At 40.3% G+C, this 22,015-nt stretch overlaps 1 protein-coding gene across 4 annotated transcripts; it reads right to left on the bottom strand.

The window, feature by feature from the left end:
* Positions 1-3,497: 3,497 nt before the first annotated feature.
* IFT22 (intraflagellar transport 22) lies at positions 3,498-9,612 on the bottom strand. 4 transcript variants are annotated; one of them, XM_039849024.1, is made up of 6 exons: positions 9,451-9,611; positions 6,319-6,395; positions 6,107-6,196; positions 5,636-5,838; positions 4,836-5,016; positions 3,498-4,732 (listed from the first exon to the last, which is right to left on the bottom strand). In XM_039849024.1, exons 1-5 carry the CDS (start codon positions 9,487-9,489, stop codon positions 4,868-4,870), a joined length of 558 nt encoding a protein of 185 aa, XP_039704958.1. In that variant the 5' UTR covers positions 9,490-9,611; the 3' UTR covers positions 3,498-4,732; positions 4,836-4,867. The 4 variants fall into 4 exon arrangements, with proteins under 4 accessions (XP_039704958.1, XP_039704959.1, XP_039704957.1 ...); XM_039849025.1 differs by having other exon boundaries at positions 3,498-5,016; positions 5,657-5,838; positions 9,451-9,612; XM_039849023.1 differs by having other exon boundaries at positions 3,498-5,016.
* Between the last annotated feature and the right edge of the window lie 12,403 nt (positions 9,613-22,015).

Genomic DNA, 22,015 nt, shown 5'->3' with positions numbered 1-22,015 from the left:
CTGTTATCACTGATTATGTTGTCTTCTTAGGTTTAGTCTCAGAGGGTGACACTCTTAGCCATGTCCGCTTGTGGACTCATTTGCCCAGTTAACACAGACAGTAGAAAGACCATGGGTGTAATGTCCAGTTCTGTCCCTGTCCCTATCTTGCTGGGTAATCTTGGATTAGTCATTTGTCATCTTCTTCCCCCAAACCTGCTGCTCCTCTTCCATTAATGCCTCTGTGAATGGCATCTGTGGGAGGCTGAATAATGGCTCCCAAAGATATCAGATCTTAATCCCTGGAACCTGTAGATGTTACTTTTCTTGAAAAAAGCACCTTTGTGGATGTGATTAAGGATGCTTAAATGGAGACACTACCCTGAATTATCTGAGTGAGCCCTAAATGCAATTATAAGTGTCCTTATAAGAGAGTGAAAGAGGGAGATTTGAGTCAGGTACACAGATGAGAAGGCGATGTGAAGAGGGCGCAGAGAGAGGTTTGAAGATTCTGGCTTTGAAGATTGAAGTGATACGGCTACAAAAAGGAGTGACAGCAGCTACCTCTATACTTGTCTTCCTTTCAATCCAGCCTTCAGGCTGTCATTAGAAGATTTTTTTCTAAAAGGGAAATCTGACTACATGAATCTGCAGTGAAAATCTTTCAATGGCACTTTAATGCCTCTAAGATAAAATCCTAACTCCTTGGCCTGGCCTGAGAGGCCCTTTACCATCTGACCCCCATCTTCTCCCACCACTCCCATTCCCTGCACACTCACACCCACTCATCTCGCTCCTCTCACCCACACACTCACCTCCTCACACACAATCTCACTCACTCACACACTCACTCACTCACACACTCCCTCCACACATTCACTTGAGTCATGCTAAACTACTGAATTTCCCATGACTAGGCCATTTTATGCATCTGTGGCTTTCATGTGCATTGTCACATCTGTGACACGAAGAAAGAAATCTTATCTCAACCATATGCTAACACGCGTATGGCAAAAATCATTGTTCAGTTAGAAAATAGTTCTGTGAAATTATAAATCAAAACTAGGATGCCAAGACCAGCAATCTTATTTTATCCTTCCCTGAAAAGGACTGATGGCTGAAAACACCTTCCTAAAATTCCACATTTAAACATATATATATCCCAAATAATTTTTTTCAATACAATTAAAAATGTCTATCAATAAAAACATATTTCAACATAAATGGTAATTTAAAATGTCTAATACATTCTGTACAACTACTGTACTTTTCCATGTGGAATAAAGACAATGTAAAAAATAAACTAAAATATCTAATATAAAATGCAAACATAAATGGTTATGTGGATATTGTGCAGCTGTAAAAAGGAACAAGGCAGCTCTATACGTATTTATACAAATCTCCAAGATAAAAAAGTGAAAAAAGCAAGTTATAGAAAAGTGTGAATAATTTGCATCTGTTTCCATAAAACACATTTGTAAGTGCATAGACTGCTTCTGACAATATGGAAGGGAAGCATGGGGACTTCTGGAGAGGAGAATGGGGCTGAAGGATAGCGAAGACAGGGAGACTTCTTCATTGAATGTTCTTTTGTAACTTGTGCATTTGTGGCCTATTTAAATTGAAAACATTTTTCTTGATTCAAAAACTTATGAGGGTTGCACTCTGGCCATAAATGTAAATGAAAGCTGCCAGGTTAATTTTTCTATTGAGCTCTGGGATAATCATGAAAAGTCAGATAAAATTAATTTATTTTTCTTTTCGAGCTTGTATTCTGCAAGATCAATCATTATTACTGTGGCTACTATGTAAAGATAATTTGCTTCAGTTTGCATTAATGTTATTTTGTGTTCCTCGCATTTATATGTCCCCACTGAGAGCAGGTTGGACAGCAGAAGGAAATTAACCTGGGCTTGAAATGTGCTCACAGATAATCCAGGCAGTTTAATAAGAGCTGACTGTAGTTCAATCTAAATTTACCAGAGGATAGTCATTTGCTGCAAACACCACTCTCGGATTGCCCACATAGCTACATTTCAGTCCTCCCCACTATAAAATTGAAATGCACCCAAGCATATTTATTCATCTCAAGTGCCTCTACTTTTCTCCTACTCTCAGTTGAAAAGACTTACACCTAATTTTTAATCTACTTAATGTATTTTCCGGTTGGCTATGTTAAAAAATTATGAATGAACACTAGTCCTATGATTATTATTAAATCAACTTGTTTGTACAAAAAGTTATAATCTCACCATATTTGGTTATTCTTAGCATTAAATCTTTTGAGCATTTTCACAAATTAGGTGTTATTACAACATAACATTGCTTTTATGTACATTACATGAAGTAATATTTAAGAATTAAATTCCCCTGAAGTCATAAAAATCTTTTTGGAAGATATATATGTATTCCACCTTCCACTTCACACCAGATATCAAAGATATCTAAGTAAAGGTGAAATCTTGGAGAAGTTAAATGCTAATATTCTTCAAAAATACCCTAGGTGAACTGTACACCAACGTTCCTAGCAAATGACAACAGCCAAACACCCCAAATGTCCATCAACAGATGAACAGATAAACAAAATATGTTATATACATACAATGGAATATTATTCAGCCTTAAAAGGGAAGTGCATTCTGATATATGCTATAGCATGGATGAACCTCGAAGACATTATGCTAAGTGAAGTAAGCCAGTCACAACAGAAAAATACTGTATGATTCCACTAATATGAGATAACTAGAGTAGTAAAATACATAAGACACAGAGTACAATAGTGGTGGCCAGGGAATGGGGGAGGGGGAATGAAGAGATAGTGCAGAGTTTCAGCTTGAGATGATGAAGAAGTTCTAGAAATGGACGGTGGTGATGGTTGCACAATAATATGAATGTACTTAATGACACAGAATGCACACTGAAAATGGCTAAAATGGTAAACTTTATGTTATTTATATTTCACAATTAAAAAGGACAACAGTATTGTTAAAATTTAAAAAATATTCTGCATGATCAGGTAAACCCTCCTGTCAGTTTATAATGAAAACATAACTGCATTGCTTACTGTTGTAATGAGGATAATATTTTGAAAATATTCATCTGCCATATTCTCAATTCCTCCCCAAATCATGCTTTTCTCCCAGTAAGCAGAACATAGAGAATGAATTGGACAGGCCAGCTGTGGCAAAGGGTAAAGTGATCCTGCCATATAGCAACGAAGAAACTTGAGATGGATGAGAGACACAGATGGCTCTCAGAGATGTGCAGGGCCAGCCCCAGCCAGGATGGGGCCAAGTCAGCCTAGGGATCACTAGTTTCATGGGGAGAGCACATGAGACTCACCAGTCTTACACTTGGTGGGAGATGACCAATAGGGTGGCCAGTGGACATCTTGACAGAGGTCAAGTAGAGAGCCAGAGGACCTTCCTTTGGAACAGCTGCCCCACCACAGTGAGGGACACAAACACTGTCCCGACACCATGATATCACGTTGGGGAGAATGTAGAGGAAGTGGATTGTAATTTTGAATTAATTAAATATTTATTAGAGGCTGAACTAACCTGAAAACATTTAAATTGCAAGAGATGGAAATACAGTGGATTCTCATTATTCGTGGTCATTATGTTCTGTAATGTTACCGCAAACAATGGATTAATGAACACCAAAGCATTTCTCCCAGGGAAATACAGGGTTAGGTTCCTGCGTGCCTCTAATCACAATATTTTCAACTATTAATACATAACTTTATTTTTTGTATGCTTCTGTTTAAAGATACTTTATTTAATATATGTTGTTGATTAACACTGCACTCACAACTAACAGCACTATAATTCATGCTGGAATGAGGCTTATCTAACATATCTGTTTTCACCATAAGGCACATCATAGCCTTTTTGTGCTTAGGAACCACCAGACAGCACTTCAGCACTACGTTTGGGGGGAGGGGCATTTTAATAACCAACAAAATAATAACCAATGAGAAGCACAAAAATATGAAAAAGTGGTACTAAATACACCACAACAAGGACACTGGTTTACAACACAACAGCTGAAACAAGAAGGCAGAGCGCTGCCTTCTTGTTTCGGCCTCAGTTGGGAATGTGCGTATCCAGTGATTCAAATTTTTTGCCACTCTGAATAACTGTCAAAGCATTGTGAGTATTGATTTGGGGGTTACAAATAAATTTTAGCAAGTAGGCAAATTCGCAAATACAAAATCCATGAATGAGGACTGACTGTACCTTCCTTTGCATGTTACATACTCCAAGTCTGTTAATTATCTAGGAGGGTAGGTGCATTAGAGTTAGACCAATTACAGAAAAGAAGAATCTATAATATATATATATATTTTTTGCATATCCAAGGTATAGTACTTCAGTTTTTGACTACCTCACTATTTTTTTATAAGAATAGAAGTTCCATGAGAGCAAGGGTTTTTATTTTGTTCATGCCGTATACTGTCTGCAACTAGAACAGTGTAGCCAATAGTAGATGCTCAACAAGTCGCTATTTGTTGAGTGAATTAAGAAATGAAAATCACATTCAAACCAATACGCATGGATTAGGCTATGACAGTTACAATTCCACAAGTTTTATAACTTGACATATGTGAAGGGGAAAACAAAACACCTCAGTTTTCCAGCTCTTTGAAGCAACCTGGGGCAAAGAAATCAAAATTCAGTAACAGGATTTTCTCACCTGAACTAAAGACAGGGCTTAGATTGTATGATTCAACTCCCTGGGCAACTGGTACCTGCAAGCAGGGAAGGAAAATTTTTTCAAGGGCCATTGGGAGAAGAAAACATCAGTAACTGGGTAAGATTTCAGATCTGCACTGGGAAAGAAGTTGACCTCACTTGGGATGCAGAAGAGTCCAGATGAAGGCTGGTTAGGTAATAATGGACATCTCCTCCCGGTCTCTGCTCTCAGACACTGAGTTGATTATGCTTTTTAAATACTTTATGAATTCCATCCGGATCTCTTCAGGGTCATCCTCAAGATTTGAGTGTACCAGCTTCAGCTTGTTCAAGGGTGGTGCTTAAAAAAGAAAGTAATGTAATTAGGCATGAACTTTTAATGAGAGCCATTTCTAGTTCCAGCTGACCTGAGTCTTATAGACGCCAACTCATTTAACTTCCTAAAGTCTAAAAATAAAAGTTTTGTCTTGCTTGACATAACTTAACACAGTTTCTCCACACTGCCACATGGCAACAGGATAACAACTCTACAAGCCACTGCCAGGTCCTCTTTGTTCTTACACCAGAAAGGAAGAGAGTTCTCAATATGGTAAGTCATTTCCTATGATCACACTATCACTTCTGTAATGGTGTGTGTCACATGCAAATTGGAGTTTTTCTTGAGAAAAGGCCAGTTAGGAAAGAGTGTCCCTAATAGTACTGATGAGTGGCTAAAACCAGCTGTTTTCCCCTCTTAGTATCTACCTGCTTTTAAAGTGTCTATATTCTGGCCTGGATAGTACATATGGCAGATCTTCCAATCTGGCAATTCTGATTTACATGGTGAGAAAAATAAATGCCTAGAACACAATAGGTGCTCACTAACTGCTCATAGCTTCTGCTTTCAAAGACACAGAGCAATATATAAATGCCCAGAACACTCGAGACAAAAGCAGAAAGGAGAATTCCAGTCTCCTTACACAAAGATAGGTTTCCTTTACCACTTCCAGAGCCTGGTTTGTGGTGTGCAATTAACAGACACTGAGTATCCTGCAGGAACTGCTGCTGGACAAAGCAGGAATACCACATCTCGATTTCCTTCAAGTGGCTTGGGATGTCAGCATTGAAGATGATCACCACTCCGTGAGAGTCCTTCATCAAGGCTGGCCAGCAAGACTCAAATCTGCAAGGCAGCAAAGGATTGAGAGTAAATGTTAGGTGGTTCTGGTTTCTAATTGTGGACTTTAAAAATAATATCTTAATATTGGTAATTGATGGATGACTTCTCACTGTATCAAAACCCAATCACTAAAGTTTCAAGAGCAATGCATGTTACCAACCAATTGACCGAGCCCCTAATATACGCTAGCAAGTGTGCTAGGACAAGATACTCGGCAAGCAGCTGGTTTTTGAATCATTTGATGAAGCAAACCCTCTTAAAGAAGACATACTTTGGATCACCGCCACAATCCCATAGCTCAAATTCACACCCGGTGCCTTTGTTGTTGCTGGTAACATGTGGGTTCTCAAACTCCAGGATCCTAGAAACAAAAACAGCAGCAGCATCTATACTTTGGAAACATACTTTTGGAATGTGACCAGCACCCAAAGTAGTGGGGGGTGATAGATGGGGACTCTCTTGCACAGATTCATCAGGGCTCACCTCACTCCTTGGGTTGGGTTGTATTCGGTGATGTCAGAAGATTCTGTCAGGAAGTTGGCCAAAACGGTTTTTCCACTCTGCGAAAATGAAGATAAGAAGAGGTCTTTACTGAAGAACAGAAAAGCAAGCCGTAAATGAGTCCCCCAATAGCTGGCTTGGAACCAGGTGTGTTGGAACACAGGCCAAGAGCACCCCGAGATCACTAGGGCAGAGGGCCCTCTCTCGTTAGCTGGATCTCGCTGCTTGCTCTGTGTAGTTGGCACAGTCTGCTTTGGGACACAGGGAGCAGGATATTCTAGCACTGGCTCTGCTGCTGGGTGACTCTACCCACGTGGATTTCCCTGACTAACTCTCAGCTAACTCATCTAAGAACAGAAAAAAATCATTAGTGTGAGTTTTTCCTCACTTACTCCTCTCCACATCTTCAAAAAAACTAGTCTGTCACATATAAGAAGCCACTGAGGCTCAGAAAGAGGAAGGGAGTTCCTCAAGGTCACGTAGAAGTTCAAAGTTGAAGCTGGGTCCCAGGTTTGTGCCACACTCCACGAAGGGCTGTTTCTCCTTTTAGATAATACAAATAATATACATTCTTATTTAAAAAGTGAACAAAACAGCCCTCCTGATTCCTCCACTCAAATCATCTGTCTGTCTGTCTGTCCCATTCCCTCCCCAAAGGTAATAACTATGATCCGTTTTTCAGATGTTTTCTGTACATTTGCATCATTCATTTAACAAACATTCTACACGCCTGATTATAAAACAAGTCTTTTTCCTCCACCCAAATTATTCCTCTGAAGAAGGGGAATCTCTTACATTTGAGTCCTTATAAAAGTCTCTCAAATTATTCTCCGCTTTCTCAATTATTTTATTTTGAACAACTGCTTGACTAGAATGACTTCAATCAATGCCAGTTTGGGAGGCTTGTAGAGGTCATGGAATAGAATCAAGAAAACAAGTAAATAAAAGGGAGAAGAGGGGCTTAATATTGCTTTAGTAATTTTCCCTGAGGATGTGACCTCACAAATATCACTTAATAAACAGTAACTGGTTATGCTGTGCAAATCATGAATATTTATCTACAGGACGAATAAGGCAAATGGCCTGATGTTACAGGAACAGTTCTTTGAGTTGGAATACATTTCTAGGGACAGGGTCATACACAGATTCAAAAAGTGCTGTATCCTAAACCACGTAGGTGGTGTGCTTTGTTAGGAGATTCAAAAAGTGGCTCTAGTCTAAAGATGACTTGGGTGTCAAAGGTGTAGGTGAGAGGCTTGAATAAAACTGTGTCATGAAATGAAAGAATGTAATAAAACAGCATTTCCAAATTAACATATTGCTTAATGTATCTTTAAATGTGTATATAGCTACATTGAAAAATGCATTATAAAAGCATATTTGTATATTTCATCTATGCCCTTAAAGTTGATAGATATATATACTAGTTGGCTAAAACCAATTTATTGAAGAGAAAGGGTTCTTATGGAAAAATGAAGAAACTGCCTGTTTGTCAGGTCTTTAAGGTATTTTTAAGTATCTACCTTGTGCCAGGTGCTGTTGAATAAATTAGAAAAAGATGAGGTAGTGATAAGTACTAGGATAAAAATAAAGCAGGGCGATGTGACAGAGACTTTGAATTGGGAGGTCTGGGAAAGCCTACAGGAAGTTTAAACTGAGATTTGAATGACAATGAGTCAGCTGAGGCTTCTAATCAGAAGGAATAGCTAGTTCAAGGGCAACAGGGCATGAATGGGCATAGCATGTTAAAAGAATAAAAAGTAAGTTTGAATAGTGGAGGAGAGAGGAAAGGAAAGTATATGCAGAAAATCTGTTGTTGAAGCTGGGGATGGGTTTAGGAGTTTCCCTTTCTGTGGTATGTGTTTGAGAAAAAAAAAAAAAAAGATATCTATGCTTGTTTTGCTTTTCACAATTGTATTTTGTTATTACTTGTCTATTTCACTTAATAATTTATGTCTTCGAGAGTTAGTTCTCTGTGTCAGTATTTACTGTATCCAGAGTAAGAACGTGCCTTAGTTTATTTAGACATTCTCTTATTGATGGGCAGCTAGGAAGTTACCAACCATTCAATACTGTACAACTCCTGAGGAACATGGACAAGTACTCAGCTACAGTAGATTCAGAGAAATGTAACTGCAGCACTAAAAGCTTTGCACATTTTAAATTTTAATAATTTGATTGCCTAAAAAGCTCTTATCAACTTATAGCTCCACCAACAGACTCCTAGAGTATTCATTTCCTCACAAGCATCCAAACACCAGGTGTTATCAGTCTTCTAAACTTTTCTCATTCAATCCGATGGGCAAATAAATATCATCTTTTTGTTTTAATTTGTGTTCCTGTGACTGTGAAGCTGGGCATCTTCTCACACTTATTGGTCAGTTGTATTTCTTGTGTGCAGAGCTTCTGCTCAATTTTCTACTGAGTCGTTTCTCTTTTCTTTGCCAATTTTTAAACTTTCCTTGTGTTCTACCTATTAATCTTATCTTTGTAATGTATTTTGTGAATACTTTTCCCAGGCTTTAACTTCGCTGTCATTTCTTTTAAGCCTTCTTCATTTTTATGTTGTGCTTAAGAAGACCTTCCCTATCTGAATATTAAAAACGTATCTTGCCATATGTTCATCTACTAAAGCGGTCTCAATGTGTGGTCCCTGGGCAAACAGCACCAGCAAATGCAAATTCTCATTCATCTACTACTTCTACAGTTTCTTTTTACACGTTTAGTTTGAGTCTATCTGAATTTCATTTTTGTGTATCGTGTGAAGTACATATGTAGATTTAATCCCCACTACTGCCACCACACATAAACGGCTAATTGTTCCCAGACCAGATAATAGTCCAGTCTTTTCCTCCTTCTGGTTTTCTTGTCCCACAGACATATTCATTAGGGACAACCTCGGGTGCAAAGTGAGACCTAGGTTCTGGTTCCATAACGCCACTCATTATCTTAGGCCTCACTACCGAGCTCCCGTTGAGGCCAGCAGCACACACCCGGGTGGGCACGTCGAGACTGGGCTCCCGCTTCCTGGGGACTCCCGGCGCAGGACACAGCACCGGGGGCGTCCCCACTCCCGCTCGCCGCCCCCGAAGCCGCGCCTGGCCCCGGCCTCACCTCGCAGGGCCCCACGAAGAGGATCTTGGCCTTCAGCATCGTTGACCGCCGCCCGGAGGCCCACGGTTGCCCACCCCAGCGTAGTCAGAGACCCCGCTGTTGTCAGGGCGTAGCGGAAGCCGCCGCACTGATTGGCTGCCTTTGTTTCCATGGAGACGGGAGCGGCGCGCAGGGGCCGACGGGAGTGCTCCGGGCTCCGGGGCCTGGGTTCTTGAAGGCTCTAGGGTGGGGACCGCGTCCGGAGCAGGTTGGCGTGTGCTTCATGCTGAAAGTCTGCGTGCAAGGCACAGGGAGAGGGTAGGAGGGAAACAAAAATCTGGATCCAGACTCGCTTCTGAGCGGGGAAGACCGTAGAACTCTCGAGTCCGGCTTCTCTCTTTGTAGTGAGCGTGTGGATTGCGAGTCCCTGATCTCTTTTAGTCTTCGCAATAACCCCGAGAGCTCAAATAAGCCATATAGCTGGTGAGCTGGAGTTGGAACCAGGCCTCTGACGCCTTTATCACTCTGGCATCATAGTGGCTATATCGAGAAAGGATTTATTATATCCGTGGTCAAGACCAGTAGAGGTCAAGGAAAAAAACGAATCTGTAAAGGGGTTCATCACTCACCCTTATTCAGGTGATCTGGAAGAAACCAAAAGGATAATGCCCGGGCATTGTTCACCTTCAGGGCAGGTGTCTGGAGCACTGCTGCTAAATTCAGTCATTAAGTCCATTGAAATTACAGACCAGTCTAGAATTCCAGGTAAGACCCTGAAATTAAGCGTTTACGTGCAAAGAATGCCAATATGGAATATGCTTGCCCAAAAAGGTGCTGACATTACAAAAAATAGCAGAATAAACCCAATTACAAATCTTTACCTTTTGGTAGGCTAGTTATATAGTCTTTATATTACAAGAATTGCTGAGTGAACTGTAAGGAAGAACCCACTTCAATTTCAATATATCATAAATTGATTGGTTAAACATCTTTTGAGTGCCTACTGTATACCAGGTACTCTTCTAAGTACTAGGGGGTGTTCCTGTACTTCTTGAATCTATCATTCAGTTCAGTAGATAAATATTAAGTAAACAAGTAAATAAATAACATACTCTCAGGTAGAGACAGTTTTATGTAGTGATAAGTGCTGTGAAATAAATTACTAAAGAGTTATAGAGTGTGAAGGAGCCGATTTTGAATGGAGTGAGCAAGGCAAGACCTTGGTACAGAGATGACATTAAAGCAGAAAGCTGCATGAAGATAGGGCTCAGACAAACCATGTAAAAGACCTGGAGGAAGAGCTTTCCAGCAGAATAGCAATGGGTGAGGAGGAAATAAACTTGGCATGTTCCAAGAACAGCCCAGAAGGCCCATGAGGTGGGTGCAGGAAGAATAAGGGAGAATGAGGTAAGGGATGTTGTTGGAAAGGTCGTGTAAGACTTTTGGGAATTTAGTCTAAGGGTGATGGGAAGCTCGTGCCAGGGTTGTAGTTGGCTACATGTAATAGAAACTCCACAGCGATTTAACTAAGTAAGGGGTCAGTTTTTCCTCACGTAACAAGGAATCAAAGGATGGGCAAACAAGGGGTGATGCAACTGCTCAAGGAATAAGATCCCTTCACCCTTCCTGTCCTGACATCTTTGGAATGGCTGCTCTACCTTTAGTTTTTTGCTTTTTAGCAAAGGAGAAGAACAAATATCACAAGATATATGGCACTACAGTGTCCCTTTTTCTTAGAGAAATAGTGGCTTTCATAGAATCCCTATCTGGTGATTTCTCCTATGTCTCATTGGTTAGTGATGGATTTCATGGGCTCCCTAAGTGCAAGGGAATCTGAGAAATGTAGTTTGTAGTTTTGCACATTACTTTTCCCAAGAAGCAGGAGGAGGGGTTGGGGGAGGAGGGTTGACAGTGGCTAGGAAACTGGCTAGTCAAAAAGTCATTATGGAGGATTTTGAGCAGGGGATTGACATGATTCGATCTATGTTTTAAAAGTGATCACTGGCTGCTGTGTGGAGCAAAGGGGGCAACAGTAGACATATAGATGCCAATTAGGAGAGCATTTAGGTAGCTTAAGAGAGGGATGATGGTCGGAGCATAGAGGTTGAGTTGGGGACACCTTTTAAAGGTAGAGCCAGCAGGAGTTGCTGATGGATTAGATGTCAGGTGTGAGGGAAGGAAGAGTTAAGGATGACCCCCAGGACATTGACTTATGTGGTTGCATGAATGAGTTTTTCCATTTCCAAACTTGTGATAGCTGAGGAGGAGCAGCATTAGAGGGTGGGAGATTAAGGGTTCTGTTTTTATTATGTCAATTTTGAGATGCCTATTGGTTGTCGAGGGAGAAATGGGGTATCAGATTCTGTACCTGATAGGAGAGATCAGGACTAGAGATATAAATCTGGCAAAAATACCAATCAGCATATAGAATGCCATTAAAGCCATAGATTAAATAGAACGAGTAGGGAGTAAGTATGGGCAGAGAAGATAAGTGTAGAAGAGAATCCAGCATGAAAGGCTGAAAAGAATGTCCAGAGAGGTACGAGGAAAACTAGGAGCAATGGTATCATGCAAGTCAAGTGAGGACAATGTCCCAAGAGAGGGAGTGATCCCTTTTGTCAAATACTTCTAAGAAATCCAGTGAGGTCAAGTGAATTCTCAAGACTGAGAATCAACCATCAGATGTGGTAAGGTAGAAGTCATTGATCACTTTTTAAAAATACTTTTCACTTAATATCTTTAAACATATGTCCACGCTTATGTAGATTTATAAAAATGACTAAATATGATCATGTACTTGCTTTCTTTTGGTGCAATCTCTCTCTCTCTCTCTCTCTCTCTCTCTCTCTCGTAATCTGTGCATTTTTCAGGACTGCCTCCTTCGGGTGTAAGATTGTCCCGAACAAGCTGGGTGGCCATGGGCCCCTGTTGTCTTTTCTTTTTTAAAAAATTTATTTATTATTTTAATTAGTTTCAAGTATACAATAGATTGGTTAGACATCTACATAGTTTGTAAAATGATCCCCCAATTGCTCCCTCCCTTCCCTGACCCTCCACCTAGCAAACATATTAATGTTTACTGCATTCCCTATGCCCTTCTCCCGATCCCCATCCATCAGCTACTAATTTGTACTTCTTTAATACTTCATCCCATTCTCCCAGCCCCCTAAACCCTTCTCCCTCTGTCTGTCACCAAATTGTCCACTATATTTATGAGTCTGTTTTTGATTAGTTTGTTCTTTTTATTCCTTAGTTTCCGCGTATAAGCGAAATCATATAGTGTGTATCTTTCTCTGTCTGACTTAAATACCTTCTAGGTCCATCGAAACAATATTTTTTTCCATCCCCTTCCTTTTCATATGTAGGGGTCTTGTTTTCTTATCCTTTCAGCCACTCTTTTGGAGCACTTAATTCTTTTCCATTTAAGGTATTTATTGATAGGAACGTAGTAACAACTACATTCTTTATTCCTGTTTTTGATACATGTTTTTTCTTCTTAAAGAAGTCCCTCCAACATTTCCTGTAATACTGGCTTGGTGGTGATAAATTCCTTTAGCTTATTTTTGTCTGGTAAGCTCTTTATCTGTCCTTCAACTCTAAATGATAGCTTTACTGGATAAATTATTCTTGGTTGTAGATCCTAGGTCTTCATCCTGTCAAGTATTTATTGCCAACCCCTTCTGTTCTGCATAGTTTCTTTTGAGAAATCAGCTGCCAGTCTTATGGGTGTTCCCTTATAAGTCACTATCGGTTTTTCTCTTGTTGTTTTTAATATTCTTTCTTTGTATTAAAACTTTGGCATTTTAATTATGATGTGTCTTGGTGTGGGCCTCTTTGGATCCCTGATTTTTGGAATTCTCTGAGCTTCCTGGGGTTTTAAGTCCATTTCCTTCACTAGGTTAGGGAGGTTTTCCATCATTATTTCTTCAAACAGCTGTTCAACATCTTGATTTTCTTCAGTTATGCCGACTGGATGGATATTTGGACCCTTAATAGTGTCCCATATTCTCCTTAAATTATTTTTCTGGTCTTGGCATCTTATCTCTTGCCATTCTGATTGCATGTCCTTGGCTTTCCTGTCCTTTAGATAAGGCATTTGATCTTTTATTCACTTTGTTTATTCCTTTGTTTATTCCATTTAATATACTTCTCATCTCAGATAATGTGTTCTCCATTTCAGATTGGTTTCCTTTTATAATTTCCATTTCCTTTTTTATGTTTTTTATCTTTTTGTTGGAGTTCTCTACACTTCCCAAAAGTTCACTAAGCATCTTTATAACTAGTGTTTTGAATTCTGCGTTTGTTAGATTGCTTGACTCCATTATATCTGGATCTCTGTTTTGTTCTCTCATATGGTTTCTGCTTCTTTGTCTTCCCATTTTGGCTGCCTTTCCGTGTCTGTTTCTACGTACTAAGCAAAACTCCTAAGTCTCCCGGTCTTATTAGTGTGGATTTGTGAAGTAGATGTCCAGTGGCACAGTCCTGAGAGGGGTTCAGCTGCAGGCCAAATTTAGCCCAAGCCTCTACCCCTTTGGGGCCACCTGTTAAAATATAGCAAGCAGTCCACAGATGCTGTGCTTATAGTTGCCTCAAAAGGCCACACCAGAAACCAAGACCAGCTGCCTCCTCTAGTGTGAGTCTCAGTAAGGAGCACCTGACTCATCGAGGGTATACCTGGATGTGGCTTGGGTGGGGCCCCAAGTTGGGTGAGGTGGGTTTCGAGGAATCTGGGTGGAGCGACCTCTGTTATCCAATTTGATGATGTCAGGGCTATGGCAGTGCTGTGTCTGGCACACTAGTAGGGGGGAAGGGCTCAACAGGGAACAAAGGATACCGTGGGCACTTCTGTACCGAGGGAGTCTCGCCTTGGCCCTCACTCCAACAATGTCTCCTTGTAAGTTCCTGGTGCCCCATGCATGCAGCCAAATCGGCACTGGTGCTCAGAGTGAGCAGATCTGTTATCGTAAAAATCCACTTGTGAACATGGCCCCTTTAAGAGGCATCTGCCGCTGCTGCTGCCTCAGCCTCCGTCTAACTCAGTGGCTGGGAACCCGGCAGCTCCGCGTTCTCGCCCTATCCCACCTTCTGCCATTGCAGGGTTGTTGCAGGAAGCAACACTTGATGGAGGAATTTGGATGCTCAGACAACTTTGTTAGAGGAAGGAGAATCTAATGCCGGTGGAGCATGTGAGGCTTTAACTGCACCAAAGCACGAGCTCCCCTTGGTTAGATTTCTTACAGGGTCCATGCAAGGGGTGTGTGATTCCTTTGTGTTCACCTCCTGACTCAGGATGGGGGGTAGTTTCGGGCAGTGGCTGCAAGGGGGAAGGAATTCCCAGACAACTGGTCCTATCCATTTACAGATTGTTTATCTTGTAGGTGTTGCAAGAGTTTCTAGAAGGCCATTTAAAGATCTATAGGGTATGATTAATCTATAACTGGCTGAGTTGGTCATTTCTACGAGCCCTTCCCTTTGCATTTCTCAGATGCCTCCTCTCTTAGGGTGATTTCTTGGATTTCTCCCTAGTTGTATGGCTTGTTCATCCCAGGTGATTTTTCCTTGCTGCTGCTCCTTGTTTCCATCACAACTTTTATTTGGTCACCAGAGGGATGAACAGAGCTTCTATCATCTACCCCATTTTTTTTTTCTCTCCTCACTTGAAGTTTTTATTCCAGTGAAGAGACAGACAATGAATAAATTCCCAACAGGGAGTGCATGATAAGAAGCTGGGATGTGTTCTTCAATATTTTTCTTTATATATCTTATATTTCCCCATCTACCTAGCTCTTTATGCATACCTCTAACATATCCCCATTCTACATAGCTCTGTGTACACGTAGATCTTTAATGGCTGCCAAAACATGACTCTTTCAATTTTGGCTGAGGCTTTAAAGGATGACAACAGGTGTAAAGTGTCTTCCAGATTCTGGTTCATTTCTGTAGAACTTAGTACATCACCTGGAAGTTATCAGTGAGTCGTGAGGTAAAAGAGGGCAAATTTCTTTGGAGAGTGATGGTTGTTCACCTCAGGTCAAGTGAGAGATGGAGCTTCAGAGAATCTTTGTCCCCTGGAGTTTGGGCAGCATGAGGATGGGCATAAGAAGCTGAAGGGAGATTTGGTTCAAGGCAAGAGTTTAGGGAAAAATAGAGAGTTCAGGGAGAGTTGCCAAGGGTACAAGAGTTTTCTCGGGACATGAGGTGGGAGGGAGTGGGCTTTGAGTCATTTTGGGTTTTGCCTGTGAGAAACCCCTGGAGGAGGTGAACTTCCCAGAGAAGGTGGACTACTGGATGCCCAGGCTTAGGGAGGACATTGCAAGCCTTTATCTGGAGAGGAGGCACTATAGAGAAGCAGTAGTCAAAGCCTGCATCCTGTAAGTCCTAGGAACCCTTAAAAGCTCCCCAATAAGATACAAGTCAGTATGGAACATCTGCTGCTTCCAGAGGGCACCAGCACTGGATTATATCTGCACCTGTTAAATAAGACCTTTTCTCTCCCTTCACTCTCCTTTGCCTGTCTTTGCTTCAAACTCAACTGTGGCAGAGTCTGAGTAGCCCCAAGTGAGACCTGGGGGAGTAGAAGTAGAAGAACAAGACTAGCAGAGAGGAAGGAAGATGGCTGGGTCCCTTTCTCCTTCAGTCCTACCAGCTTGAAGTCCACCTGGGGCTTAGGGTAGGTATGTGGGTGAGAGGGTAGCAGTGGCTTTAACTTTGAATAAAACACAGAGTTTTGATTAATACAGTGGACAGGATGTTTTCATTAAAAGTTGATTCTTGGAGCTGAAGGTGCTAGGGGTACTTATTGTTAAGTGGGATTGACTGAAAAGTTATGGGAAGTGCTTGAGATTTCATCTAAGAGGTGGGGAAGAATTAGACTATAGAGAAGGTTTGAAGGAAAAAATTGGAAAAAAGAATAAATAAGTCTATCAAGTTCAGTTTAATGCACTGGTTACACACACCCATGCACACACACACTACTATTTTGGTCCTTGGTTTACAAAAATGAGATCATGTTCTAAGTATTATTCCATATTTTGTTTTCTTTATTTAATAATACCTTGCTCCAAGTCATTTGTTGTAGTTCTATTACATTTTTTAAGGTTGTATGCTATTTATAGTCTGAATATACTGTGGAGAGCAGATTGTAAGTTGACAAGTTCCTTGCAATCTGTGAGGTCAACCAAGGGTTGCCTCACCTCAACGAACCCTCCTAAGAATGGGGAAGTACGAACTGATCAGGAAACAATGGAGTGTTGCTCTGAGACGGGGAAGTACGCTCATAGCTGAGCAGACGGAACTACAAAAGATCATATCTTATCTTAGAGAGCAATTGTATGCTCTTGTATAAAAGCAGCTTGCAAAAATAAAACCTCTCCGTTGCTCCACCATCTGTGGACAGTGGACCTCCTGATCTCAGCTTTCTGTCTTCTTTCTTTTCTTAATCTCCCACCATTTCCACTCGGGTACATTCTCCAGAGCTGCAGGATGTGGCAGGATTTATCACTTGCTGGATGTGACAATATACCACAGTTATTTAGACATTTTCTTAAAGACGGACATTCAATATGTTTCCAGTTTAGGGCCACTAAAAGCAGTGATGCGGTAATGATTTTGAATGTATGGCTTTCCATACTGGTACCCTTACTTCTATGGAATCTATGGAACAGGAAGATTGCAGGGTCAAGGGATATATGTATTTTAAGTATTAATAGTTATTGCTAGATTACTTTGCCAAGTGGCTGTTTTAACAATGTTTCACAAGCATTAATTTTTGTCAATAATATATATTTTCATGACACTTTGTGATCTTGACAATGGTCTCAGTGAAGTGGTGAGGAAGAAAATCTGACTATAGGTTTAAAAGAGAATGGGAGGTATAATAGTTATCTATTTATGTAACAAATCACTCCAAAACTTTGTGGCTTGAAACAATAAGCATTTATATCTCGCAATTCCTGTGGGTCAGGAATCTGGGCAAGACCTAGTAGTGCCTCTGGCTTAGATTTTCTCACTCGGCTTCAATTGAGGTGTCAGCTAGGGCTGCAGCCATCTCAAGTCTTGACTGGGGGAAGATTCATTTCCAAGACCACTCATCTGGCTATTGGCAGGATCCAGTTCCTGAGGGTCTCAGTTCCTTGTTGGCTATTGGCCAAAGACCTCCCTCACTTCCTTGCTATGTGGGCCTCTCTGTATGGTGGCTTGTAATATCGTAGCTGACTTCTATCAGAGTGAGCAAGTGAGAGAACAAGAGAGGATGAGCAAGATGGAAGCCACAGTCTCTTGGTAACCTAAGCTTAGAAGTGACATTCCATCACATTTGCTGTATTATATTTCTCAGAAGCAAGGCACTAGGTCCGGCCCACACTGAAGTGTAGAGGATTACATAAGGACATGAATACCAGGATGTGTGTATCATTTGGGATCATCCTAGAGGATGTGTAAGACAGGAGATAATTGTAAGATGCTGATTCTTAAACACCATCAATTTAATAATAGCTTTTCATATAGAAAAAAAGCTGCCATTTTAAATGTATTTATTGATTACAAGGAGTAGTTTGTACTTCCTGTAAAGGTAGTCTAGATAATTTGGACTAGCCCTTCTACTATGTAACAAATAAAAAAGCTAAAAATATATAAAATTATTTGCCTGGAGGCACCAGAGAAAAAAATAGCAAAGAATTATCTGATCAAGGTCAGAGGAGGTTGAAGGCCCAAGGAGGTGAGCCCTATATTTGAGGCTGGATTTCCCCTGGATGTGTTTGTCTGTTTCAGAGGGGACAGCTAAGAGGCTGAAAGACTGAGCAATAGAACTTCTTGAGACTTGGGGCCATGGAATGGAGGCTAAGGTCTTCCAAAATATATAAAATTATTTGCCTGGAAGCACCAGAGAATAGGGAGGGGCACTGATGAACCTTCCCCCAATTGGGGTTAAGCTCCTGAAGAACTGCACCATAGGATGAAGGGAATAAAGTGGAAGTAGCCAAGTCCTGAGAGGGAGGGACTATGGCTCAGCTTCAGGTCTTTATAATTCTTGTATCAAGTGTAAAGGTAATCCAAGATTGCTAGTGCCCTAGGTAGCTATGAGAAGGAAACCTAGATCCTTTCTGGAGGAAGATACATCATCCTGAGACATAAATTGTTTATATAATTTTATACTTACTATGTCCAGTATATAATATAATCAGGCACATGAAAGACAAAGTGACATGGAAATAAAAAACAGAAACAATAACAGACCCTTACCCTGGGCTGCACATCAGGTGGTGAGCGGCAGGTGAGCAAGTGACGCGTCATCTGTGTTTACAGCCACTCCCCAGGACTAGCATCACTGCCTCAGCTCCACCTCAGATCATCGGGCTTTAGATTCTCATAGGAGCACTGGTCCCTGGTGCCAAAAAGATTGGAGACCGCTGATATAAAGGATTGTAAAAGAGTGTATAATTTATAAGGTGAAAACAGCATATTGAAAAGTAGTTTAGAACCCCAATATGACATGACTTGTTTAAAATGTTACTATTTCACTAATCAATGATGCTGCCTAAAATATCAAGTATAGGACTAGTTGGTAGATGACATCGGACAAATATAATATTCGAAAGTCCTGCATAAATTGGCTACTACCTACTTGTCCAGTCTCATTCCCATCCATATCTACTGTGGGTTTTTTCCTCCATCATCTCGTCATCTCTCAAGGTTTCTCTGCTATTTCTCAGGCTGTTCTTCCAATTCTCGGTCTTTTTGAATACTTGATGATGCCATCTTGACTAAGATAGTTATAGTAATCTTGAGGGCCTGCACTTAAGTCCCCATTTTCAAAATGTACCTTTGAAGATTATATGCTCGGATCCTTGGCTTGGGGTTCTAGGGAAGGAGGAGGGAATGTATTCTTAGTTTATGGAAAATGAAGATGGAGTAAAACAATCTAGATGGAGGGATTTTGTATTTTGGTTAGGAATTAATTTGACTGAAATAACAAGACCCTATAACTATGGCAACAAAGAAATCTGGAGATTGATAGTCTGGGGATGGTATGACAGTTCAAAAACGGCTTCAGGCACCAGAGAGTGGAAAACGGTGCTTTCCACATTTTTTTCTCTGCTGTCCTTAGGTTAAGTTTTTGTGTGTGTGCTTGTTACCTCATAGTCACAAGGTAGCTGCTGTGCCTCCAGGCATCACATCTGCAATTAAGGGGGAAAAAAGAGAAAAAAACAAACACTGCCAGTCAAATCTGTTTTTTTTTTAAGAAAGGAACTTCATTAAGTCACAAATAACTAAATTTAAACATAAACATATTGAAATATATCTATTTTAAGTGTTCTTTGAGTTTTGAAAAATGTATAGACTCATGTAACTATGCTTTTACTCAAGATACAGACTATTTCTATCACCCAGTAAATTCCCTCATGTTCCTTTGCAGTCAATTCCCTCCCATCTCTGGCCTTTAGAGACCTATGTTGTACTTTTTGTCACTATAGATTAGTTTTGCCTGTTATAGAACTTCATATAAATGGAATCACATAATATTTACTCTTTTGTGGCTGGCTTCTTCACTCAGGATAATATTTTTGATGTTTATCCATGTTGTGTGTATGAATAGTTCATTCTTTTTTGTTGCTGAGTAGTATTCCTATATAAATATACCATCTATTCACCTGTTGATTGACATTTGGATTGGGTTGTTTCTAGTTTTTGACTATTTTAAGCACAGCTGCTAGAAATAAAGCTTTGTGTGGATATATGTTTTCATTTCTCTTGGGTAAATGCATACTTAGGAGTGAAATTGCTGGGTCATATTATTCTCATTCTCTCTGTCTCTCTGTCTCTCGCTCTCTCTCCCTCCTCCCCCATCCCCTACTTCCTGGTTTCCTATTTTATTTAGTTGACCCTTGAACAACACAGATTTGAATTGTGTGGGTTCACTTATGTATGATTTTTTTTCCCAATAAATACCTATACTCTTTTTAATCAGTGGTTGGGAGTCCATGAATGCAGAAGGCCAACTGTATGCATTGATCTGCACCATATTATGTAGGGTACTTGAGCATCTGTGAATTTTGGTATCCTGGGGGTCCTGGAACCAATCCCCTGTGGATGCCGAGGGTGTTAGGTTTTGGGAGAGTCAAAACTTACACGTGAACTTTCAACTGTATGTGGGGACCCCCTAACTCCCACATAGTTCAAGGGTCAACTGTAATCTTTACCATCATTGTTTATTTTGATGCTTAAATTGTCCTTGATTTAGCCATTGGGAAAATCTTTAAGCTGGTTTCTGTGTCCTTTTGATATCTGTTTTTCTATGAACTCTTCCCTACTTTTTGGCACCAATACGTGTTCCCAGGTGGTTATTTTATAAATATTACTTCATAACCATCAAATATTATACACATTCTTTTGTATGTATTTAAAAAATTAAAAGTTTTAAAAGTCCATGGAACATCAGAAAAGTTGCTCTTTTTCACACCTGGAGAAATTGGGGGAAATTTTACCCCACCCACTCTTTTTGACATGAAACATCTACTTAGATCTTTGGCTGGAGCTTTGGGACAAACAGTGCCAAGTACTTGGTTAGGTGCTGGGTTCCAGAGATGGATCTGCACAGTCCCCCAGGAAGCTTCTTATCTAGATGGGGAGACCAAACTGTATAGTGCTTTTCACCTTGTAAAGTGCCTTCCCATATATAATTTTATTTTCATTCACAATTGGAGCTGTTATTAAAGGATGAGTGATGTGTACAAGCCCTAAACTGATGTCTGGGAGGAGGCAGGAATCACAAGGGTTTACAACAGTTCCAGTTCTTTCTATGTGAAAAACGACGTTTCCTTTGTGCACAGAAATGGCTTTGCCTCTCTTAGTCTGCCCCAACTGTTGGGTCCAGAGGCAGGGCTTCCTCAGCCCCTGTGTTTACTTTATGGCACTGGGAGGTACTACATCCTTAACCTGTGACTTCTTGAATTATCTCATTTATGTTTGTGTTCACTGGACCTAATTCAAAGCCTTATATACAGTAGGAGCTCAATAAATGTCAGTTCCTTCTCCTCTCCCAGGACACACACACAGACATACGTACACATTCATTTATTCTGTAAATATTTAAGTTAATGAATATTCCCTTAGACTTGCCTTTAGTTTTTGTTTCCAGGTGAGAGAAATAAAAAAATGTGAACTGCTTTACATTTCTTGGATATATGTACTATATAAATTTGAGATTATTATTATTATAGATTATTGAAATACTTTGCTTTATGACTTTAATTTTAATTAGAGGAGGTTGACTTCAGACAGCTTAATACCCGGGCTTTGGTTCTGAAGGGAGCAATATGACATTGGCAGGGACCAGGTCTGGATGACCTAAGAGTAATTTTTCTCCTGATTATGTGACTCGATGCAATAAAATCTCTCACTTGAAAACACTTAAAGAAATATGTTTGACATATTTCAAATCCTCTCTATAAATTGTTGAAAAGATTTAATATAACTGCCAGTCATAAAATCTTTAATTTGAGTTGACCTTCCACAGTCTCAATTCTTACACATGCAGTTTTTATTATTAAAGAATAAATGGTGGATTTCCTGTTATTCAAGGGAATAA

This window comes from Pteropus medius, unplaced genomic scaffold, assembly GCF_902729225.1.
Source record: "Pteropus medius unplaced genomic scaffold, Ma_sr-lr_union100, whole genome shotgun sequence".
NCBI lineage: Eukaryota > Metazoa > Chordata > Mammalia > Chiroptera > Pteropodidae > Pteropus > Pteropus medius.
This window is presented reverse-complemented; position numbering and strand designations above follow the sequence as displayed.